At 37.7% G+C, this 26,784-nt stretch overlaps 1 protein-coding gene across 13 annotated transcripts in view; it reads right to left on the minus strand.

Annotated features, from left to right (window-relative positions):
* Positions 1–26,784, minus strand: part of CADPS (calcium dependent secretion activator) — a 666,812-nt gene that overhangs the window by 142,100 nt on the left and 497,928 nt on the right. For 8 of the 13 annotated variants that reach the window (XM_073592156.1, XM_073592157.1, XM_073592162.1 and 5 more), the window contains 3 exons: positions 22,841–22,997; positions 12,768–12,909; positions 5,289–5,426 (listed from right to left, as the gene is read on the minus strand). In XM_073592156.1, coding sequence (XP_073448257.1) covers positions 5,289–5,426; positions 12,768–12,909; positions 22,841–22,997 — 437 coding nt within the window. The remainder of the gene's footprint in view (positions 1–5,288; positions 5,427–12,767; positions 12,910–22,840; positions 22,998–26,784) is intronic. The other 5 variants (XM_073592166.1, XM_073592164.1, XM_073592163.1 and 2 more) reach the window with 1 other exon arrangement.

Raw genomic sequence — 26,784 nt, forward strand, 5'->3', positions numbered from 1 at the left:
TCCCAGCTATCTATGGGACCTATATCAGCCTCCCATTTCCCCCTACATGGCAGTGAAGCCTGATTCTGTTTTAAAGGAATAATTTTATGCTGGCCCAAAAAAATGGTATTTGCTTCAGACAAGTGTCTGCAGAGTACTGATAGCAAAACCTTGGCCATGCTGCATAGCCAGGAACGTTACCTCACCTTTCTCTAGTACTGTTAAACAGTAAATCTTGGTATCCTAACTGCCTCCAGCCTGATGATTGGAGCATGAAGGCGCAGCAGGACATTGGAAGGGTCATCCCTCTGCTCTTTCCTCCTGTAAAGAGTTTCCTGTGTTTGACTGACAGCACTAAGCAATGCAGCAGAGCTCTAACCGATACATATATCTGCCCATCCCTGTCTTGAGCTGAGTTCTGGAGTACAGGGAATTATGGGATGGGGTTTGTGGCTGGGAATTTGAAAGAGGCATATTACATTTTCTATGTTTTTCATTCTGCAATGGTTGATTTGCACCTATCAATTTTTTTATGAAATACGCAAATCACATTGTATGACACTATGCTTTATAATTGGAATGTGGTTATAAGGTCTCCTGTCTCTAAAATAAATTGTAATCAAGATCTCAAGAATTTCATGATTTAATCTAGTTCACATACCTCTCCCAAAAAGCATGGTGAAGTGCATATGGCTTATTTTAGGTACTTATACCAACAGTATGCTAGCCTCCCTGGCGGTATGATTATTTCGGATTTTAGGTGCTGAAAACAGTACAATTATTTTGCATGGAAATTTGGCGTTTTATATTGTAGGCCTGTAATTCTTAACAATAATACACTTAAATCTTTCCACCAAGAGTCTAGTAGATATCCCGGGTATGATGAAGTTTGAAACACAAAATCATACATTATAATATAATAAATAAATATAAATAATTAAAAAAAAAAAAAATAAAAAAATAAATTTCCCCACGATTCACTATCGCTCAATTCTGCAAGTGTTCTAATTTACTATCATTGTTTTCTAGCTGGTCTAAAGCCACTTTTGAGGTAAAGGGACACTTTTTGGTTGCTATGGACAATCTGCAGTTTCCAGGCAGAAAGAACAGTATATATCATATAAAACTGCATGCAGGGCATTGAACAAAGCACTGGGGACAAAAGGGATGTGAAATGATTTCATACAGTACTGTAATCTGTAAGATTACAGTACTGTATGTGTTATGATTTTTACATTTTTAATTTGCCGCCAGGCTCCGCCCCGTGCATCGCGACGCTCGCAGGGAACGGAGCCTGGCACAGAGAGGCTTCGGAAGAGGACGGAGCCCGCAGACACAGCAGGGGATACAGCAGCTCGGGGTTACCGCTAATAATGCTGAAATTTAACCCCGAGCCACACTCGGGAATACCACCAGGGAGGCTACCACTGTTAGGTATAAAACTAGATTAAAGTGTGCATTTTAAATGTATGAGGTGTTGAGGTTTAAAAAATACTAGAAATTCAAGTACATATGGTTGGAGGTGTTAAGGAAGTTTTTTTGGAACAGCAAAAAACAAAGGGGTTGGTTTACTAAAGGCAAATAGACTGTACGCATTGGAAAGTGCATTTGCACTCTGCAAGTGCTGTTTCTCTAGAGCGTAGTAAATGAGGCAAAGCTTCACTTTGCAAAGAATACCCAATCACCTGCAAGGAAAATGAAAAAAAAAACAGCATTTTTGCTTGCTCATGATTGGATTATGGAAGCCAGCAGAGCTTTTGCTCATTTACTAAGGTCTGGTACAACTGCACTTGCAGGGTTATTGCCTTTATTAATCAACCCCTAAGTCTTTATCAGTTTGCACACAAGAATATTTTTAAAATATAGTACCTTCCTGCTGATGCCATTGGCTACTCAAAAGAGCCACAGGCTCTTTATTCAGTCAAGCTCTTAGAAAATTACCCTGTAAAGCATTCTTTTGTAAGCTTTACTAAACAAGGCAACTTCCTGCCTAGCTAATTTTTAGCTTTAATTTTCTGTAAAGTTTGTAGACACATTTAAAATTGCACAGTGCTAAAAAATTACCTGTGCCTGTGCATGGCAAGCTTAAAGTAGATTAGAAAGAAAATGGCTAAATACTTAATTGAAATATTTTTTGTTTACTGTTTTACCTGCAAAAGGATCCATAATTCTCTTCAGTCGGTCTTATAATTCACACATCTCTGCAAAGTCTTCACTGGTTCAGCTTACTACATTACCTCCTTGTTATCTGGACAAAAATACTGTAATTGTAATGATCCACTGCCCAGTGTATCAGGGAGAGGTGGAAAGGTGACACAGGAAACTGCATTGTTGAACCGTTAAATATGTATCACCTTCCTAGCAGTGTGGCAAATGTACTAAATCAAGAGGCCAGCCAAACAGAAATATATCCTTTAGCAGACAAAACTGTTTTCCAACAAAAAAACCCTAACACTCCTGACCTGTCGCAGCATGGACGCCACTAGACCTCTAAAAGGTATCCTGTGGTATCTGGCATCAAGCCGTCAGTAGCAGATCCTTTAAGTCCATGCATTAGACTTGTTTTTCCAGCACATCCCACAGATGCCACCTTGAACCCGTTGTTGTGTTCCCCAAATCATTCTTGAACAATATTTGCAGTGTGGCAGTGCACAATATCCTGCTGAAAGAGGTCACTGCCATCAGGGAACAATTTTTCCATGAAGGGGTGTACTTGCTCAGCAACAATGTTTAGGTAGGTGATATGTGAAGTAGCATCCACATGAGTGACAGGGCCAAAGTTTCCCAGCAGAACATTGACCAAAGCATCACATTGCCTATGCCAGCCTGCCTTTTTCCCATAGTTCATCCTGGTAGGTGACACACATGCACTCGACCATCCACATAATGTAAAAGAAAACATGATTCATCAGACCAGGCCATCTTCTTCCATTGCTCCATGGTGCAGTTGTGATGCTCACATGCCAATTGTAGGCACTTTAGGCTGTAGACAAGTCAGCATGGGCATAATGACAGGTCTGCAGTTAAGCAGACAGATACACAACAAACTGTGATGCCCATTTTTTCTGCTTTCCACACATCAACTTCATGGACAACATGTTTACTTGCTGCCTAAAATATCCCATTGATTTTCAGATGCCATTGTAATGAGATAATCAATGTTATTAAATGTACCTGTCAGTGAGCTTAATGTTATGGCTGATTGGTGTATAAACTGTGCATTATTCTGGACCAGTCAGCATTTAGTAATCCCCTTATAAGTTTACCAGAGCCAAATAATATCATTTACTTGATGTCCAATGTCAAACACCCAAGTGTCTATAATATATATTACTAACTTCCCCAAAAAGTAATATTTATAACTAATTCTACAGCCCAGAATACAGCCCTTTCCCTAAAGGTGGCAACACACATTGCTGCATGCTGGGATGCCATTTTGAATGGCCACAAACCTTGCTAGTACACCCCACTGCATGTGCATGGCAGTGCACAACAATGCACAGATGGATGGAAACCATCTGTGCATTGTATTGGAGTTTAAAAAAAAGCTCAGTTTTTTGCACGTTGTGTGCTGGCAGCCCAATCAAAATGAATGGTGTGACCTCACTCAACGCATGTCAACATGTGAAATACCATATGTTAAAATGCATGTAGTAATGTACGGCAATGCACCAAAGCAGTATTAATGGGGCCTCATTTTTAAACTACTTTCACCCTTAAGCGATTCAAAATAGGTGCTCGTACAGGCGTGATAAGACCATACGCAAGGCAAACCCTCAATGGAGCTCAACATAGGGCTCTATAAATGTGAAATCGTGGCCTGGCCACTCTAAGATGTATTTTTTAATAGATGGGGAAGGAGAGGCAGAAGAGTGAGAAGCAGGGGTCTGAAACCAGGTTATTAGAGGGGAGTAGGGATTGGTACATTTTTCCCAACCTGTGCATTTACTAGTTCCTCTGCACAGTGGATTGCAAAGTGAAATAACCAAAATGTCACCAAATGACACCATCACACTTGAGATACCGCAACCTCAAATCTATGGGTACCTAAGGACAACATTGACTTTACTGGTTGATCCTGAATCTTGATTGTGTCTTACATGTATCTGAATTTGATCAATATAGAAGCATGTGTCAATGGTACTTTTACACAAAAATTTACATAGGAGAAATACAAGAACTCAGATTCCTGGCCTCCTTCTAAAAATACTAGGTGCTTGGATGTTGTGCTGACCATCTTCCTTTAACACCATCTGATTACTGATCTAGAAAAAGCATGCAGATCATGAAAATCAGGAATGTTGGAAGCCCTTATCTGCATGCTTGTTTTGGGTCAGTGGCTTTAAATAACACCAGAGGATCTCAAGGTAAAAGGTTGCACTTTTAGAAGTCAAGATCAGTAATGGCATTCTCCGTTTATCTGTCATGAAAGGTTTCCCAATAAAGTGGCTCTTTAATAAAAGAACCATGGGGTTTCCATTGCTGGCACAGGTTTGGAAATGCTTTGCTGTGTCTGGCTTCAATATTTTTCAGTCACAGAACCAGAATGCTGTAAATGATAGATATAATTTATTTTTCTCTATACTACTTCCAGGTTAGAGACTCAGAAAACACTGAAGCCAAAATAACACCATGACTGCCTAAAAATTGATATTCCCAAAGGAGTGGTCAACAATAGCAGCCCCAATACTTTTCTAATCGCAAAGTCACTTTAAGGCCTTTTATTTTACAAAAGTCTGCAAATAATTTAAAAGAACATATTTCATTTTTGATTATGATAAACACTTAACAGATGGTGAAAGTTTACAATAAAGTCTTCTAAATCTTTTCCATCTACATACACAGACATATGTTAAGATTTTGATGGGTAATTCAACACCTTTAGAAATGTACATCTTTAAACAATATTACTTTTTTTCTTTTTATTATATGGTATGTCATTTTGTGCTGGGACATGAATGGGCGTACCCATCTATAGGGTGCATATCTATCATTTTTTATATAAAATGTAATTTTTGGAAATATAGCATTTGAATTTTAAGTTTTCATTTTGTTAAAATGTATTTTCAATTAAGGATGTTATGTGCTTAATTGTATTAACCAAATCATTTTAGGTTGTTTTAATACCATTATTTTTATTGCTATTAACATTTTGAATTGAATCTTTATGATTTAAAAACCGTGTTAAAGATGTATAGAGTTAAAAAAAAACATTGCTACTTTTGAAGTCTTGTTAGAAATAATTAATACACATTCATGCTAAGACTGCTGAACATATAAATGAGGTCTAATGTGAAGTGAATACACACTCAGAATCATAAATTGCAGCCATCCATGACGGTGCAGAAAAGCTAGGCATTTGTGGGAGGTTAACTGGTAGGGCTACAGGTACTTTAGGGAGATTCACATTTGGAAGATTCACATTGGGCAGATTACTTGTTAAACTCCTGTGGAAGAAACAGACAGAAAGAAAAAGATACCATAACATGACAATGCGGATGTAGCAAAAGCACAGAGACACTCAGAAAGAAACACGAAAGAAAGATCAAGTGTGTGAAAAGATAACAAAAAAAATTAGAATGCGACAGTTCAAAAAGAAGCATGAAGAATGGAATAATATCTGCTTTCTAGAATCAAAAATGGCAGTTACTAAACAAACACATACATTGCACAATTCACAAAATAAAAGCCACAAAATGCCACAATTACAAAGTTTCATATGCATCGCAAAAACAAGCTGCAAACCTCATCTGTAAGTAATGAATTAAAATGATCTCAGCGTGACCACAGAGGTGATTTTAGCAAACATCAATTACAAAAAGTGTGGTGGAAAAGTATAAATAAGACATGCTGACAATTTTTGTATGTATACTAGAGAAAATGTTCATAGAGAAGTCTGCAAAGATGAATTTTTTACTACTGTTTACCATTATCTGGCCTGAAAAAAAAAAACATTTTCATACATTTTTCATAATTTACAATTAGTGAAGGCAGCCATTTTGTGTGCTGAACCTTTTTTCTTAAACTTATCACTTAAACTTAAATGAGTGGATGCCTGAATATTTATTAAAATTAACCAAAAATTCTATATATAAGCTTATATGGGAGCCTCCACCACCCAAACAAAGAACAATTAATATAGACTAAAATAAATAAAATATTAGAAGAAGATAGAAAAAAAACTCTCACTTCAGACCTTTACTTTTTTGCTACTTTCCGAAGGCACCAGTGACATTGCTGTGTCTCACTGCTGCTCACTGGAAAAGCTGAGTTAAATCTGTCCCAGAAGGCAGCAGTAAGGCACAGTGATGTCACCAGTGCCTTTAGGAAGTGTCCAGAAGCCCGAGTTATTTTCTCTTCTAATCATTTTTTTAAGCCTTTAATAGGTGCCCTTTATTGGTGGGGACCTGAGATACGTGGACCTTGAAGTTGCATACAGGGTCTCCACAGGTTGACTATTACCCAATAAATCACCCGTAAAAGACGCATAGATATATTTACTTTTTTGGTTTTTGGTAGCCCATGCATTAAAAAGCTGCCACTACTCTGCTCTCAAGCCACTGCAAGTATTCTACACTTCTGGTTGTGTAAAATACTTGCTCCTCCACCGGCCACTGTAGTACTTCCCGCCAGCACATATGTCACTAAAGCATGGAACCATGGCAGGCTGCCGGGGAGAGAAAGTATTCATCAGATGGTGGAATACTTGCAGTGGCTAAAAAGTGAAGATGCAGATGGTTTTTAATACATAGACTGCCAAAAATGATTGTGTAAAAGTGTCCCTTTGGAGACAGGATCATTTAAGGCACAATAGCGACATAATTGAAACATGTGACATTATAAATGGTAATACCCACAAAATGGCTCTCTCCATTATGCATAGAGTACAACTCCTGTTAAGAAACATGTTCAAACTGACATTAAAAAAATCACATTAGTACAGTTTAAAATTCCTGCCCCCCTAAAAGAAAAAAAACATTACTAACATATGTGATAAGTATGTGTTGTATGTTACATTCCCTATACCTGGGAATGTGTGTTTTCAATTGCCATTTTAGAAGACCTGTTTTCAGTCAATGATTTTGTGCATGCATTAGTACATTAAACCCAGGTGGTAATTTAAAGGGAATCAACCCCCAATGATGGAAAAATGACAGGAGACATACCTGTCTCCTGTTGGTTTTCCATCATTGTTCCATGGGGTATATCACCTCAGCTCCTGGGACCGATGACTCCTCCCCGGCCAGCTCTCAGTGCTTTTCACCCAGGCTCATAGTTGAGTGGGTGGTTTATTTTTCTATCCTTGTTCCCCCTTCCTCTTTTCTGGATATACCCATTGTAATCCTATAATTTTTTTATAGACACCTACCCCACATCTGCTTCTGATGAGTGGAAGATATCCATGAAACGAGTCGAGCTATATAGATGCTACTATTATGTGTTTACATCTCAAGAGTGCCACCAATATTTTTATCAATCATGTTTTACTGGCTTGTACCAATTAAGTATGGCTTTGTTATATACTATGTGAACATGGATCCAAGCGTTATTAATATGAACTAACATGCTATTAGGTTATTATGTGTTATTTATACAAAATACATTTTACCCATTTATACTCGTTTGCTTGTATTATGCCATGATCCAATGTGTTTAGAAACAATACACTCACCAGACACCCTTCCGGATGCATGCTTCATATAAAGTCCCAAACCCTCTCCTTATGCAGTGTAGTAATTAGGGATGGAGGCACCTGACTTTCTACGTCCTGTGCCTCATATAAAGTCCCAAAACAAACCCCCCCTTTTTTTCAGCTGTACCCAAATAAAACTGATGTCCTTTTTTTCCCACAAACAGAGCTTTCTTTTGGTGGTATTTGGTTTTAAAATGTTTGCGCTATAAACAAAAAAAAGACCAACAATTTTGAAAAAAAACCCAGTATTTTTTAATTTTTGCTATAATACATATCCAATAAAAAAATGTAAAAAAATTGTATTCATCAGTTTAGGCCAATATGTATTCTTCAACATATTTTGTTAAAAAAAATCGAAATAAGCGTATATTGATTGGTTTGCGCAAAAGTTATAGCGTCTACAAAATAGAGGATAGATTTATGGCAATTTTATTTATTTATTTTTTTACTAGTAATGGCGACGATCAGTGATTTTTGGCAGGACTGCGACATTGCGACGGACAGATCTGACACTTTTGACACTTTTTTGGGATCAGTAACATTATTACAGTGATTAGAGCTAAAAATATCCACTGATCACTGTATAAATGACACTAGTAGGGAAGGAGATAACACTAGGGGGCGATTAAGGGGTTAAGTATGTCCTAGGGAGGTGTTTCCAACTCTGGGGGGAGTGGACTGACTGGGAGTACAGAAAGAGCAGAATCACTAGGAACAGCTGATCTCACTGTACTCTCCTATCAGAATGGGGATCTGCTTCGTTTACATAGGCAGATCCCCATTTTGCCTCTCTGAGGAGCAATTGCAGGTGGCCGGCGGACATCGCAGCTGCCGGAGCCGTGCATCGGCTCCCCTGCTGTGAAGTGCCCGCAGTGTCTCGTGCGCAAAACGACGTATGGGTATGTCGTTTAGCGCAATAGGGCTGCCCTGCCGCAGTGTATATGCGATGGGCGGTCCTTAACTGGTTAAACACAACAAATTATATTATTTTATTTTTTTTTAAATCAAAAGTGTTTTTAATATTTATGTGAAGTTCAGACTTGAAAAGTGGTCAGTGGCCAATTTTTTTTTTGCATTAACACAGTGTTTTATTTGCCAGCAGAGGTAGGAATTTATGCATCAAACTGTTATCCCATTTCTAGTTTGGGCAAAAAAATAAAAAATAGTCCCTAGCAACTTAAAAAAACTGAAAAACAGCTGCAGCTAAGTAACCCAACCAGCCCAGTGTCTGAAGTTGTCCCCCAGAGACACACCAATTCTGCCCCACTCCTGTTCTGAGTTGAGTGATACCCAGCATTATTCAACCTAATTCCTGTTATCCAAGGGTGTCAGGGGGCTGCCCCTACCTTTGGTCCCCAGAAGAATTCTGCAGGGAGTGGTGCCTTGTAATGACATGTTGCCACTCTGGCTGGTTTGTATACAGATATATTAAGGGGTTGTCCACTCCTCTGTCCCTGCAGAGGAGTGGACAAAATCGGGGGGGGTGATGACAGGCAAGTCCTGATCTAGTGATCTAGAAGGGTTATGTTTGGAAAGAATGTGAGAATACTTAGTGTTTTTTAAGATCATTTAACATAACACTAGTCACATATTTTAATGCCCCAATCAATAGCCAAGATGTGACTAGAAGAACTCTATATGGCCACCTTTACAAGCCTCCATGTAACAACTTTCAAAATGCACAAATACTTTCTTTGATGTCAATAGTTACTCCTTTTCTTTTTTTAAATTTTGGAGGGGACACATACGAGTGTGGTTTAGAACAAATAAGCGAACTTGTCATTAAGAGACGCATAAGCTCATGAATACATCCCATATGTCCCCTCATTGTTTGGAGGCTCAAGCCATGTTGTAATAAATATGCTTTATGATCTCCAGAATTTCTAAAACACAATACAGAAAGAGTTAGATTTCCCCTCTATTGTCTTATTAAGTGTTTGCTAAACAAATTAATAAAATAATCCATAAGGACATTTCTAACATCCACTGAAATAATTTCTGAAAAAAATAAAAATAGAAAATGTTAAAGAATTAGCTAAATCTATCTATCTATCTATCTATCTATCTATCTATCTATCTATCTATCTATCTATCTATCTATCTATCTATCTATCTATCTATCTATCTGTCTTTATTTGTGTGGCCAGGTCTTGCAGTGTCATATAAACATATAAAAAACAACAATCCTATATTATTACGTAATTAAAAGACCATTCTATTAATAATAAATCATTTAGGTTTAAGTTCTCATCATGTAGGGCATCAGGCATTATAGTAGATATTTAAATCAGACTTCCCAGATTTCACAATGGCCATTTCAAGAGGGTCTAAATCTACCTATAAACAAAAGAAGATCTTTACCTGAACCAGATAATGGTTAGATTGGCAAATGACCATTCATCTAGAAGTAGTCTATGGCTTCTGCAGGCAACCCTTGGTTGAATAACTTTTCAGAAAACAATCTATTGTATAAATTTTTCTAGCTACGTGTTATTGTCCCTCTTTGGGTAACAAATAGTCCTTTGGTGGTTAAATCTCCATTTTGAATATGTCCCTTCTCCCTGATAGATTGCTATTTATTTTGCCAACAATGTTGGAGTGGGAATGAGGGAGTACAGCTAGGAACTCGCTACTGATGCTCCAGGTGGATAGAAGAAACATTAGTTTATTGGACTACCTTCTTAGCAATGTTTTTGTGGAAGTATGGAGAGCATCGCAGAACATCTTCATGGGTAGGTCAAAATTTCCTTTGCTAAAGGTTACATTTCTCAGGGATATGTATCCTGGTCCTGTTAGATTTCCCCAAACTTTCTGTCCTGGGGATAACATTGTCACTAGCACAAGAAGTAAGGTAAAAATCACCCACATGGGACCACAGACAACTTCTCCCCCTTTACCTTATACAAAAAAATTAAAAAAAATAACTCCTGTTTAGATTTGCATTTTATTTGGTTGTCTGGGCTTGTATTTTTGGTAAAGGTTGGCAACTTTTACTTTTGCATAATCAATTATGGTACTAAATTGCTGCAAGCATTAATAATGTATTTACATTACAAAAAATGCAATACTGCAAAATTGCTGCATCAGTGAAGACCAATTTATAGAGAAAATGTCAGGAGCAATCCATAAAGTTAAGTCTAATCTCCTTTCAAAACTCTTTTTTTATTAGGGATAGAACAGGGAAGGATTAGAACCTCAGTGAGGTTTTTTTGCAGCCTGTGTCCTCTTAGTGACAGAAAGTCAGAGGGGAATGAAGAGATGGCAAGTTTATACAATGGGGACAGAGAAAGCAACAAAAGACATTTTGGTTATAAGTTTGGTCATTTTTTTAATGCTGATTGTTTATTCTTGTATTTGGGGTCACCATTCCCCTCACTTTATTGCCTGGAGTCAATGGGTTGTCAATAGCACTCACAGTGAGGGAAAAACTCTCCAGGAGAGTCACAGACAGAAATCTGATAGGGCTTCCTAACCTTTCCTGCATTTTATTCTGCTATGTGTTAATAGGTGAAAAACTGTTTAAACCCAATGAGATAATCTGCATTTGCTAAAAGGAGGTTAGCCTTAACTATATGGGTTCCTTCTGACATTTTTCCCTATAAATTGGTTTTCACTGATGCAGTCATTTTGCAGTATTGCATTTTTTGTAATGTACATACAAGTTGAAAAAATACTAGTAGGCTTACAGACATTGGCTATAGTGAATATGTGAATGTTATATGCAATACATTTGGAGCTCCTTCAGGAGAAGAGAACATATTGTGTGATTTAAAGAGTTGATTTACTAAACCTGGATAGTGCAACATCTGATGCAGCTGTACAAAGAAACCAATCAGCTTCCAGGTTTTGAACAAGCTGAAGTTAGAAGCTGATTGGCTACCATGCACAGCTGCCAGCTGCACCAGATTTTGCACTCTCCAGTTTTAGTAAATCAACCCCACTGTGTTCTACACCGTGTCTATGATATATATATATATATATATATATATCTATATATATAGATATATCTATATATATAGATATATATATAGATATATCTATATATAAAAAAGGTAGTTGGGGGCGTAGAATGGAGAACATTGTAAAACCTTCTCATTAAAGTAGGTTTTGTTTAACATATTTAAAAGCTTAAAGGTCTGAACATACCTGTAGGTTCTTATAAACTCACCCTGAAACTTAGTTTGCCAATTCTTAAAGTGTACATCTGGGCAAAATAATAATAAAAAAAAAATGTGCCAGACATCTCTGTAATGCATGTCCATTTCGGCATGTCTGGTCTCTTTAAAATTGCTGCAAATATCTGCCAGAAATCCAGTGAGCTCCTAACTTCCTGTTTAGGCTGACAACCCTGCCACTGCTGCACTGAGAACCTAAGTGGTGGTATTAGCCCTGCCAGACTACAAAAACCTCCTGCTGTCCCCATCTGCATAACATGATGGTGGGGTGTATTCTAAAGTACAGCGGGGGAGAACTCAGGCAAGGCTGACTCACCACTTAGGATTTCAATGCAGCAGTGAGGAGTGAGGTGTACACTGAATATCTGGCAAGAATAAAGGGTATTTTTGCACTTGCAGTATTTTTATTTGGACAAAACATAGGGAGATATGCATATACAGTATTTCAGGGATATATTGAATACATTTTTTAATTTTTTCTGAAGTCCTAGTATGATAGAAACTGGTTGTTCATTCTGCAACACCTGACTTTGTTTAAAATGAACTGCCACTGCAACAATAGTCAAATGAAGACTGACATATTTACATTCTAAGCACTATGAAATTGCTTGTATAACATATATTTTTCAGCAGTCTAGAAGAACAAACTAACATGTAGCTCTTCTCATGATCAGGTTTTACAAAACCTCATCATTTATCATTCATTTCAGATGTTATCCCCAATAGATTTACATAAAAATACAGATTAAGCCAAACAACGCTAATTTTTTAGCATTGATTTTGATTAGCACATTAAACGTGGCACAAAAATGCTGGCAGACGATTTAGGTCTGGTGAGAATATAGAATGAATATTTCCATTTGAGTAAGAACCTCCATCCATCTGCTACAAAACTCCGATTGTATCAAAGGGTTCCTTACTTTACTGGCTCCCACGATTCACGCTCAAAGCCCCTGTGAATTGATTGTGCAATTGAGGATTCCATGAGGTCGACATATCTGACAACAAGTGGAGCAAACAGGTCTTGGAGATGTTTGTGGAATTTTCCATTGCATAAATTATCTAGAATTATAAGCATATCAGAATGCTGTTAATTAAAAAGCATGCTTAATTCACAAAACAGCACAGAATATGGGCACTGCACAGAAACGGATTTAGCAAGTTTTTTTTTTAAACATAAAATTACATTCTGGCACATTGTAAATTAGAAAATAACTACAACAAATTCAATCTTCTTTTGCAAAAGCAAACCTGTATTTTGATTCAATGCCAACAGAGGGACTAAATAATTAGAGGGTATACTTTTGCTAAGAAAAAGAAATACGCATTGCCGAGATTTCATCAAACTTGACTTCTGGCAGATATAAAATACACAAATTAGTGCAGCTTTGTAAAAATCACAAAAAGTATTTTTTTTTAAATGCCACTAATGTACTAAGAACTTGAATTTGAATCTATACTAGCCCTCACGATCTCCTATACAGCAGCACTTGGACTGGGAGAGGAAAAAGCAACACTGGGAGCCAATCAGTTATTCTGCACGCAAGTGTGCTGACAACAAATATGTGGATAGGAGAAGAGCAGAATGAACAAAGTAATGACTTTATTGGTCTGCTGCTGTTCATTTACTGTCCAGTAGGCAAGCTGAGAGTGGACAAAGGACACTAGTTCATCCCCTATGCAGTTCATAACAGAGAAAGTGGTATCATCCCCCTTGCTGTACATATTGCAGAACTGAATTGACAGAAATACAAACCTTTGACAGGCAAATAGCTCCCATATATGTATTTCATGTGTGTACCTGTTTACCTAGAGTTCAGTATCATTTGCAGAATTGCACTTTTGGTGAAAATGACAATTTAAATCCAATCACTTTTGACCTTCTGGGTGCTAAGTGGGGGGGGGATCTCCCAGTTACAGTCATATGGTTGTTCCCAGTGTCTTCTTAAGGGAACATTTCTGGGAGGAGACTAAACTAATTGCATAACCAGGAAATAATATTTCTGGGAAGTGGGGGGGGGGGGGGGGTACACAATGCCCCCAATGTTCGCATTGGTGTCAACTGGTTTCATAGTTAATCACATCTGGCTAAAGAATAAAACAGAATGGTCATTTTTAAAGTAGACATATAGCCAAAACGTTTTCATTTTGGATAGAGTAAGGGAGGGTTACAACCCCTGTTGTTGTTTTTTTTATGCCACCTGTATCCCATTGGAGAGATTTACCTTCGCTTCCTGTCCCATAGCCAAAACAGGAAATGAAAGGAAATCCCCTCTATTACTGTTCTAGTGTAAACAGGACAAATAGAGATGTGAATCTCCCTAACAGGGGCAGAGGTAGCAACAGGTGTTCTAATTCATCGCCACTCTGTCCAAAACTAATACAAAAAAAGTTTTGCCTTTAGTTATACTTTAATTTACAAAATAAATGACTGATGGAACAATACACATTGTTGTACATTATTTAATTTATTTCAACATCTTTTATGTTCATACAGTTCAAGATGATCTAAAGCAAAGCAGCCATAATGAAACATTTACACCAAATAATGATACAAGACTTGTTATATGTGTAGTACAACGCTTACATTTGTATAGTTTATATTTCTAATAGTACACTAGGCAGTACGGTGCTTAACCTGTATTACCCATTAATGCTTTGGAGTGTCTAAGGTCCCATAGAAGAAAAACCCACAACAAAATAAGAAATTATTCCTTTCTCCTTTCTGTTGCTTTCTCACAGTTTATGTAAGATGAATTGTGAGGTTGTTTTCTATTATTGTGGTTGACGTCTTGTCAACCACGTAAGGTATATGTGTGGCAGCAAAGAGGGTGGGCTTTAACACTCACATTTCACCCATATGCATCCACAGACATTCAAGGTTTCTGTACTGAGAGTGCACTTACTGTGCACTCCCAGCACAGTGACAGCGACTAAGCTGTCATAGATACCTCCTGGTTTCTAGTAATGATCTAGTGGGACCACTAGCAGAAATGAGCTGGTGGGGTCAATTATATGAAAACCATTTAGAGTACTCACATGGTCAGGCAATCCTTCCCACTCCCCGGGCATAATGACCCGGGTAAAGGGATATTGGGGCTTGGAGGAAAGGGGTTAAATACAGTGAAGGAAAAAAGTATTTGATCCCCTGTAGATTTCGTACGTTTACCCACTGAAAAAAGAAATGATCAGTCTATAATTTTAATGGTAGGTTTATTTTAACAGTGAGAGACAGAATAACAACCAAAAAAATCCAGAAAAACGCATTTCATAAAAGTTATAAAATGTTTTGCATTTTATTGAGTGAAATAAGTATTTGACCCCTTCACAAAACATAACTTAGTACTTGGTGGCAAAACCCTTGTTACCAATCACAGAGGTCAGACATTTCTTGTAGTTGGCCACCAAGTTTGCACACATCTCAGAAGGGATTTTGTCACACTTCTCTTTGCAGATCCTCCCCAAGTTTTTCAAGGCTGACATTTGGTAACTCGAACCTTTAGCTGCCTCCACATATTTTCTATGGGATTAGGTCTGTAAGCTGGCTAGGCCACTCCAGGACCTTAATGTGCTTCTTCTTGAGCCTTTCCTTTGTTGCCTTGGCCGTGTGTTTTGGGTCATTTTCATGCTGGAATACCCATCCATGACCCATTTTCAATGTCCTGGCTGAGGGAAGGAGGTTCTCCCCCAAGATTTGACGGTACAGGGTCCCATCCATTGTCCCTTTCATGCGTTGGAGTTGTCCTGTCCCCCAGAAAAAGCAGAAAAACACCCCAAAGCATAATGTTTCCACCTCCATGTTTGACGGTGTGGATGGTGTTCTTGGAGTAATAGGCAGCATTCCCCCTCCTTCAAACACGGTGACTTGAGTTGATGCCAAATAGCTCGATTTTGATCTCATCTGACCACAACACTTTCACCCAGTTGTCCCCTGAATCCTTCAGATGTTCATTAGCAAACTTCATGTGCTAATTCTTGAGCACATGAAGTTTGCCAATGAACATCTGAATGATGTACATGTGCTTTCTTGAGCAGGGGGAGCTTGCAGGTGCTGTAGGATTTCAGTCCTTCACGCGTAGTGTGTTACCAATTTTTTTCTTGGTGACTATGGTCCCAGCTGCCTTAAGATCATTGACAAGATTCTCCCATGTAGTTCTGGGCTGATTCCTCACCGTTCTCATGATCATTGAAACTCCACGTGGTGAGATCTTGAGGTCATGGAGCCTCAGACCAAGGGAGATTGACAGTTATTTTGTGTTTTTTCCATTTGCAAATAATCACACCAACTGTTGTCACCCTCTCACCAAGCTGCTTGGCGATGGTCTTGTAGCCCATTCCAGCCTTGTGTAGGTCTACAATCTTGTCCCTGACATCCTTAGACAGCTCTTTCATCTTGGCCATGGTGGAGAGATTGGAATCTGATTGATTTATTGCTTCTGTGGACAGGTATCTTTTATACAGGTAACAAGCTAAGATTAGGAGCACACCCTTTAATCTCAGCTTGTTACCTGTGTAGAAGACAACTGGGAGTCAGAAATCCTGCTGATTGATAGGGGGATCAAATACTTATTTCACTCATTAAACTGCAAATCAATTTATAACGTTTTTGAAATGCGCTTTTCTGGATATTTTTGTTGTTATTTTGTTTCTCACTGTTAAAATAAACCTACTATTAAAATTTTAGACTGATCATTTCTTTGTCAGTGGGCAAATGTACAAAATCAGCAGGGGATCAAATACTTTTTTCCCTCACTGTACCATGGGGTTTGGTGAAAAATATATAATGACTCTTTGCTTTGACTTTGGAGACATTAATGAACATGAGGGCACGAGGAGTGACAATCCTGGAAGCATCCTTTTTTATTCAGTATTCAGGGGATCATCTCTACTGGACACAGGGGTGTACAGCAGGAATAATTGCAGGAAAGTTAAAATGTATAGTCTTTATTGGTTGTATTCTAATTAGTAGATTAAAAAAAGGGCAGTGGGTGAGCACAGGCACCATTATAAATGTGCTTTAATATATTAAACATTATAAAAATCATCTTTTTTATATTCCATTTATTAAATATGCAGTATGGGCTTTCTTATCTTTAGGGTCCACTAGAGGATGATTCAAACCTAATTACTAAAATCTTATCAAAACTTTATCATGTTTATATAATTTCAACAGGTGTTATCTAAGCTTATCAAATCTTCCGATTTCATTTAAAGATCATTTGCTATGAAGGTCTTTGTTCAGGAACTTCCTTTTTATGGGATGAAAACTGAAACTGTCTCCCATTGCGTGCTCCTTCTCACTCTGTTACAGGCACCCCCGGTAAGACTACAAGTGGTTGAGTTGACACAGGCATAGTCCACTTGCTAATATCAGTAAACCAATCTGAGCCATGATTTGCAGTCACAGCTGGAGCGAGTGCATGTAGACAGAAAGTAGGCAAAAAAAAAAAAGGCTGGAGGAAATCAGCAGCACTGAGATGGAAAGATGGGTAAAAACAGTGAGTTTAGATCTACTTTAAAAAATGCATTGACTTTGCACTGACTACAACTGAACTACTTTTTGTGGCATTGAAAATGATTGGAGGCTCTGCATTTAGTCTTAGGATTTCTTAGTCTTAGGATTTCTTAGTCTTAGGATTTGATGTGACAATACTTTCTGAATCCCAGAAACCTTAGTTAGGACTGTCCCTTGGCTTTATCTACTAGCAGTGCAGTTTTAAGGTGGATTTTTGAGTATTTATCTGTGACAATAACACAATTACATGCTGTATTTTGTAATGATCTATTTCGTACCTTGACAAACAATTTACATAATAAACAATAAAAGTGAAATGTTAAGTAAATCAGGGTACCAAAAAAACACCCCCCAAAAAAACGCCACAGATGCGTTTTACTGTTAAATCGGTTTTATCTTTCCAGTATGTAATACAAGGCATAATTTAACAAATCATTTAAATTAGACATATTTCAGGGGAAAAAAGCAATGGTTTTGAAAATTGGCTTCTGATACTTTCAAGACAGCAGGCAAAAGGCAGCAAATTATCTTTAGATTAGCAGATGGCTTACTTCTTAGTGCAGCAAATACTACCCTTTCCTTTCAGTCTAGCAGATGGAGTTGCTTAGGAGAGAGGAGGATTCTTTATATCGAATCCAATAATTTGAGGTCGCTGTTAGAGGCCATCGCACACACACGCATAATTGGACAGTTTACAGTTTTCTCTATTTACTGCACAGTTGAAAAAAAAATGATTCAGACTAGTGATATTACCATGTATTTAGAAACTTGAAATGCACTCAAACCAAATTATCTGTAACCTTACTGGCTAAAATGTGAAAAAAATTCTATAGCTAACAAAATATGTTCTCTATTTATCTTGATCTCTCTTTTATGTAATTTAATTGTAATGTAGAACTGTAGAACAGTGAAGTAATAGATTTGATAAACAAGATGAATGGCTTGTACAGCCTAATAAATAACTGTATGACCAAATTCTGGTAATTTCCATGGTATTTATAAATAGTTGTATGCAACTGTATATAATTAAATATGGAATATTGGCTTAAACATATAATTCTGATATTTTTGCAGTTTCCATGCAGCAATAAGTAAAATTCAACCTGTGCATAGTAAATAAAGTCTGAACTAGTACAAAGAATAGCATGTTGCCCTACCACCTGTATAAGTGAGACCTTTTGCACACTTATGCCACGTACACACAATTGGACATTCCGACAACAAAATCCATGGATTTTTTTCAGATGGATGTTGGTTCAAACTTTTCTTGCATACACACGGTCACACAAATGTTGTCGGAAATTCCGAACGTCAAGAACACTCTGACGTACAAGACGTACGACGAGCCGAGAAAAATGAAGTTCAATAGCCAGTGCGGTTCCTTCTGCTTGATTCCGAGCATGTGTGGAATTTTGTGCGTCGGAATTGTGTACACACGCTCGGAATTTCCGACAACAAGTTTTGTTGTCGGAAAATTTGAGAACCAGCTCTCAAACATTTGTGGTTGGCAATTCTGACAGCAAATGTCCGATGGAGCATACACACGGTCAGAACTTTGGACAACAAGCTCACATCGAACATCTGTTGTCGTAAATTCCGACCGTGTGTACGCGGCATTAGGGTTAGCCTACCTCAAACTAATATTTTAGCTATGCTAAGAGGGTTGAATATTACATTACATTTATTACATTTCTTTCAGGGACTAAAATGGGATCTTTGTTTTTGACATTCCTGAATCCTTCTACTGCAGATCTGCTTTGATAATGAAAACGAGGGGAACCGGCAGGATCACCAGGTACAGTGGGTATAGAAAAGAATCACCCCCTTTTAAAATAATCACATTTTGTTGCTTTGCAGCCTGAGGTGAAGACAGACACAGTTTTTGCTTTATCCAGCTGGATTTACTAGTGCAATTAACATCCAAGTGAAAGATATAACACCAACATGTCAGGTCAGACAAAATAAAAAACAGAATCACTGAGTTGGAAAAAGGATCACCCCCCTGATATCAGTATTTTGTTGGACCACATTTTGCTTTAATTACAGCCTTTAGTCTGTTGGGATATGTCTCTACTAACTTTGCACATCTAGACTTTGCAATATTTGCCCACTCTTCTTTGCAGAATTGCTGAACTTCAGTTAAATTTGATGGTGACTGTTTGTGGACCGCAGTCTTCAAGTCATTCCACAGATTTTTAATGGGGTTTAAGTCTGGGCTCTGACTAGGTCATGCAAGCACATTCACCTTTTTCTCCTTTAACCACTGTGTGGTAATGTTTGCTGTGTGCTTTGGGTCATTGTCATGTTGGAAGGTAAACCTTCTTCCCATTGACAACTTTCTGGCAGAGGGTAGCAGATTTTCCTCAAAAATTTGATGGTATTTTGCCCCATCCATTTTTCTTCTAGCCTGACAAGTGTTCCAGTCCCTGCTGCAGAGAAACACCCCGATAATAGAATATTACCACCTCCATGCTTTACTGTAGGAATGGTATTATTTGGATGGTAAGCTGTATTGGATTTCCGCCAGACATATCGTTTGGTTTTGGAGACCAAATAATTCAATTTTAGTCTCAGCTTGCCACCTTAAACTCACCTTGTAGATCCTGAGGCCATGTGAAAAAAGGTGTTTTTGTCAGATGAGACCAAATTTGAATTATTTGGCCTCAACACCAAACTATACGTCTGGTGGAAATCCAATACAGCTCACCATCCAAATAACACCATTCCTACAATAAAGCATGGAGATGGTAATATCCTGTTATGGGTGTGCTTCTCTGCAGCAGGGACTGGAGCACTTGTCAGGATGGAAGAATAAAATGGATAGGGCAAAATTCAGTCAAATTCATTAAGCAAAAGGTGGTTCACCAAAATACTGACATAAGGGGAGTGATCATTTTTTTTCCAACTCCAACTCCAAAACTTGTATTTATTTTTTTGACAAGTTGGTGTTATATTTTTCACTTGGATGTTATAAGTTGCACTAGTAAATGCAGCTGGAGAAAACAAAAACTGTGACTGTCTTCATTTCAGGCTGCAAAGCAACAAAATGTGATTATTTTAAAGGGGGGTGATTCTTTTCTATACCCACTGTATATAGCAACTGATGAGTCAATACATTTTTCACAGGCAATAACCCTACACAACAGAAATCCTAAATTTAGGGGTAACATACGCTTTAATTTCCAAGCTGTATCCTGAATCATTTTTAATGTAAGTGTAGGCAAACTGCTAAATGCTTGACAAAATGTTTGTAATGCCAGATTTCTAGTAAATATACCAATGTTAGAAACTATACAATTTCTTGAACATTTCTGATTGAATAGGGAAGGGAAAAAAGCTCACTGATACGGACATCTTTGCCATTTCTTCTCTAGTCAGCGAGACCCATTATACAGTTCTTCAGAATGGTGCAATAAAGAAATACCTGATTGGCTTACAGTTCTGCCACTTTCTTTCCTAGCGTAAATGCAACTATGCAGAGGGTTACAGTAGACCAGTGCAAAGATAGCTTAAGGAACTATTAAAAACACATTTAGGCAATTTTAATGTACACATAATTTGATTAATAAATAAGATTCATTTATATCTACAAACACTTACATTTTAAATAAATTAAATCCTTAGTGGGGTGAGTAGGAATGTCTTAAAAATTGATTTATTAAGAGGTAGAACATTTTGCTGGGTGATTCAACTAGCATTAGCTGCTGAAGCTTATTTAAATTATATTATCTCCACATGCTTATTCAGTACATTTTAACCTTTTTTGAGTTTGTCACCTTCTCCACTCCAGGCATTTTATAATAAACACAGATGAAGGGGGTCCCCTTTGAGCCCTTGAAACATTAGCTGGTTTTCTGTCTAATATACATTGTGCTAATGAAATAATTAATTTGGACCCTGAACATTTGGTGCGGCACTCTGTTATTCTCCAATGAAGTGATTCAATTTGGCAGCATCAATGCAGAACTAAAATATCAGTTTTGAAAAAAAGATCCTTTAAAAGGTAAGTTCACCTTTGCACACTTTTTTTTTCTAAATTCTAGCTCCCCTATGCACCAATATAGCATCCATGTACTTTTTTTGCAAAAATATCAAAGCTTTCCATTAAATCTACAGTTACTTACTTTTCTTGTCCTACTCCACGTTTTCAGAAGTTTCCATTTGTAATGTCTTCCTGATCAGACTTTAGGTCATGACACAGGAAGGAGTTGACCAGCTGACCTAATTAGCACACACCCTTCATCATCCACCCACCCATTCCCAGGTGAACATTTTTTAAATGAAATGCAATCAATCAGTGATCACCCTTCTCACTAAATACACAATATACAATCAGATTAGTTAGTGTATGGCCATGTTTGTACACCTAAAATTACTAGTTGCGCTTTCAATGCCATTAATTGGTTATAACACACCAAGCAAACACACATTTTGCCATTTGAAAAAACGAGGGGCAAATGCTGAAAAATGCACAGTAAAAAACACACAACCCACAAAATGCCAAAATGTCCCATTAACCACATGTAGTGCAGCCAATTGAAATCAACAGGCTGCCCTATGCGTGTCACATGAAAAAACAAGACACAAAATGTGCGCTCCAACTATGCTAGATGTGAATGGGGCCTGAAAGTGAAATTGGTGCGGTAATTCAAGAACAATGAGGCTCCATTCTCATCTGTGCATTTCCTTGCATGTCAGAAATGCGCTGCACCAAAAATCGTAGTAAAAAACACACCAAGCTCCACTCTAAAAAAAAAAAATTCTGAAGCTTTTTTGGGACGATTGCTGTGTGTATCCACATTCAGGTGGATGAGCTGCCCTATGTGTGATGAGTGAAAATGCTCCAACACGCCTCCCCCTTCACTAAACCCCCCCCAAAAAAACGTATTTGGGAATGCAAGTTCCCGCTATGCAGTCCTGAACAGGGCTTGACAGCTGAGTGCTTCAGTCCACTCCCTCCTATGTTCTTTTTATAAAGATGGCCATACACTTTGCAATCTGACTGTGTATTTAGTGAGAAGGGTGATCACTGATTGATTGCATTTCATTTAAAAAACGTGCACCTGGGAATGGGAGGGTGGATGATGCAGGGTGTGTGCTAAAGAGGTCAGCTGGTCAACTCCTTCCTGTGTCATGACCTAAAGATCAGGAAGAAAACCATTACTAATGGAAATGTCTGGAAATGTGGATTAGAACAAGAAAAGTGTCTGTAGATTTAATGGAAAGCTGTGATTTTTTGCAAAACAAGTACATGAATTGGTGCATAGGGGAGCTGGAATTTAGAAAAAAAAAGTGTACAATGGTGAACTTACCCTTTAGTCATATAACAGTTCTGATTCGGAATCTATAAATACTACACTCTAAACATTTTTTAAAAGCTTATGAATTTAATTCAAATCAATGATAAATTGAAGAAAAAAACACCACAACATCACCTAGCAAGGAAGAGTTAAAAAAGAGAAATAATAGGGTACATACAGTCAGCGCGAAGGAAATCGTTTATTAGCTGGAACAAAGGAAAGCTGTCCCAAGTGTCTGGCGGCTGCACCTCCAACGCTGCATCCATGTCCACCGCAAACAGCGAGAGGAATGTCTCTGCATGTTCTACCATAAGGTCTGACCACCAAGCAAATGCCTTTAGATTTGGTAGAGGGAAAGTGAAGAAGAAAATCAGTGAAACTAAACAAACTTTAAGTAGTTTTTTTTTTTTTCTACCCAGGGCTCTCACAATGCAAAATAATCAGAATTCATAAGAAAATGTCATTGTAAAGAGGACAGTAAGGGAAAACCAGGCTATGGCAGAAAAGTAAAAAAAAAAAGAAAACCTCTTCCCTTTACAATGACACTAGGGTTGCCTGAGGTCATGCTCAGAGTTCAAGGTTCAATCATATCATTCTGTAGTCTAGAAATTTAGGAGTTTAACTTGAGTTTCTTCACTGAATTGCCTTTTTATCCTTTTCTTTCCCTCCACAAATTCTGAAGATGACTAGTAGTCCCTGATTGCGTTAGATGTTTGGAAACCCATTAAAATATTTGGACTAGCTAGTTGAAAACTGTCATTTTAAAATAACATCAGAGATATTTTTGGTTACATTTAAAATGCAAAAACTGAACATTTCATTTTGTAGAAATGAACATACTCCAGTGAAGTAACTCAATATCATGCTCATGGGAAATTCAACTAAAAAAATATAGGTTGTTTGTACCAGAGTGCCATTCACATCATACAGTGCAGAGATGTGAATGTGTTGGAGACGCATGCGTGTTTTGTCATCGTAACTGAGTATGGCATGCAGAATGAGTGATAGATCTTCTTGATTAATAATCATTTGTCTGGCAGCCAGACTTTGTAAAGGTGTTAAGGGATAGCACACCCTTGAAATTCTGATAGGACCAGAAAATTATTCAGCACAGCACTTCATCTTTGGCTCCGCAATAGCAGGCCTGAGCCATAACTTGTGTAGCTCAGTAAACAAAGTAAAAAAAAGAAGAAAAACAGAGAAAAAATACCTAAACTTTTTAACAGGGTGAAGTCTGTCTATACGACATCTTTAAAAATTTTGATATACATTTAAAATAAACATTTATGTTTTTACCTGAATATTGCCAAGAAAAAATTGTTAAAAATTATTACCTATATGTAGCTTGTCATTACTTACCTTATAAAAAATACCTACTATTGTCTATCTATTCATTAATTATATTGCGGAGTAGGTCACAGAAGTTGCAGTAGTCAAAGACAAATATACTACCTACTGGTCTAATGTCGCCCTAAAGTGGACCTGAACTTGAAGAGTGAAGTCTTTTACTTTGAACATCCATATATGCTAAATAGTACCCTGAAAAACATTTGTTTTGAATTTCCTCTTCTTCAAAAAAAAGCAATACACATCTTGTGTGTAGGCACTCCTATGCTTTGAGCTATATATTTGTAATGTGAGATCCTCTAAGCACTTCTACCTCTAACTGCTACTCTTGTGAGATTTAAAGTGAGATTTGGTAATGTTGGTACTGCACCGTTCACAGTTCTCCTTTCTGGAGAGAAAGACTTCATTTTTTCTGCTGTTGCTTGAATACTACCACACCAGTCATCAGCTCACCAAGGGGACAGAACTAACACAAGGAAGCAAAGCCCTGTTTCACTACCAAGATGGCCGCCTACACACAGAGAGACTGTGTGAAACAAGGCATGGTAAGTAATTAATAGGAAAATATTAAGCTATAGAGAGTCTATAGGCTATATTGGTGACTAGTTCTGTGCCCACTACCTGCTTTTATGGACACATCTTCCATATTTCAGGTCCACTTTAGGTGGGCATACCAATATGTGTCTGGATTGCTCCAATATTTTCCCCTGCCTCCAGCATTTACAGACACACTATATTGCCAAAAGTATTGAGTCGCCTGCCTTTACACACACACATGAACTTTAATGGCATCCCAGCCTTAGTCCGTAGCGTTCAATGTTGAGTTGGCCCACCCTTTGCAGCTATAACAGCTTCAACTCTTCTGGGAAGGCTGTCTACAAGGTTTAGGAGTGTGTCTATGGGAATGTTTGACCATTCTTCCAGAAGTGCATTTGTGGGGTCAAGCACTAATGTTGGACGAGAAGGCCTGGCTTGCAGTATCAGCTTTATTTCATCCCAAAGATGTTCTATTGGGTTGAAATCAGGTCTCTGTGCAGGCCAGTCAAGTTCCTCCACCCCAAACTCCCAATACTTTTGGCAATATAGTGTATATTCTTTCCAGCTGTAAAGACATAAATAGGGTTGTGTGTTTCTCCCTCTGATGTCAATTATAGAGGGAGAGGCACAGAGGAAAAGGTACTGGACAGCTCTTACCCTGGAGGAAAGAAGTTACATTATAACAGTTAAACTGTCAAGGTGCTTCGTTTTTATGGTGAGGTGGCTTAAAATATTTATAAGAGAGAAACCTAAGGGAAGCCAAAAGCAACCCTTGAATTAGAGCCCATGAAATAGTGTTGTGCCTCTGCTATTTTATACACATCACTATGTATTCTTACATTTCTCAATTTATTTCTATGCACCTATGTCACCTTCACAATTCTATATCATATCTAATATCTACAAACTAACTATTTTATTCTACATACAGTTAATTCTTAAAGTGTATCTAAAGCCGCAATTTGGTCAGGGAAAAAATATTTTGCCACTGGGTCAGGAATAGAGGAGAAACCTCTCAATGGGGACATATGTTCCATGACAACTAAGAGAGGATTACTTTGGAGAGATCTACACTTACTTCCTGTTGTGTCTTGAGACAGGAAGCAAAACAAAAGAAAAGTAACACAAAAGGTTAAAAAAAATGTAAATGGTTTTAACCATACCCTATTCTATCAAAAAATAAAAAATAAATAAAAGATTTTGACTTCATGCGTACTTTCATTTTATGACTATCCATGTTGAACCTGTTGGAACATATCTATCCATTTTTAATAAAATATTATGAGTAAATGGTTCACAGTTCGCAAACATGTTTTCTCATTATAAGGCATTGATTTCAAACTGGTGGCCCTCCAGCTGTTGCATAACTACAAGTCCCATCATGCTTCTGCCTGTGGGAGTCATGCTTGTAACTCTCACCCTTGAAATGACTCATGGGACTTGTAGTTCTGCAAGAGCTGGAGGGCCGCCAGTTTGACACCTGTGTTTTATGACCTATGTCTAACCAGAGGAAAAGCAGCAAACAGAATGAAAGAGCTAATCATATAGCAATTCATAGCTAAGGACGGATTTTGCATCTGTTTCCTTATTTTATTTTATTTGTACTTAGGATTAAAAAGTAAAGACATAAAATATATTATTTTTATATTTAGTATTAATAGGCAGCAGGTGGAGCTTTAGACATATTTACCATGCTAATATTAACTGTTCGGATTAAAAAAAAAACCTTGTTTACAGAGCTGAATAACCAAAAATCAAACTGCAAACATAGTTGAGTAAGTCACCTCAGGTGACTCAATGAGAAGTGACCAATTTCTTTTCCTCCCTGCTCTGCTCAGCTTCATATAGAGTTTAAGTAATTGAAGTCCACTTTTTAAAGAATAATGCTACTGCTGTTTTGTCTATTTAAAACCCAAAATACCCCAAAAATATCTTCTGGAGACCCTGTTTTAAAAATGTATTTTGTAAGGTAAATATTTCATATACAAGATAAAAAGACAAAATATCAATTTTGACCTACATAATAAAAAAAAACAAATGGCCCAAAACCATTGTATTTTTCTTTTACACTCTTATACATATTTAATGGCGTGTTCTGTTCTAGCTTCTGTTCTAGAAAGCCAAGCTCTTGAGCTGGAGTTTATGACATGTCTGAGTTCTTGCCAGAGCCGCCATCAACCCATACACTTGTAGAGGGCCCGAGCTTCCCGGGGGCATGGCCACCCCAAAGGGAAGAAA

The sequence above is a fragment of the Aquarana catesbeiana genome, linkage group LG07, assembly GCF_042186555.1.
Source record: "Aquarana catesbeiana isolate 2022-GZ linkage group LG07, ASM4218655v1, whole genome shotgun sequence".
Lineage (NCBI taxonomy): Eukaryota > Metazoa > Chordata > Amphibia > Anura > Ranidae > Aquarana > Aquarana catesbeiana.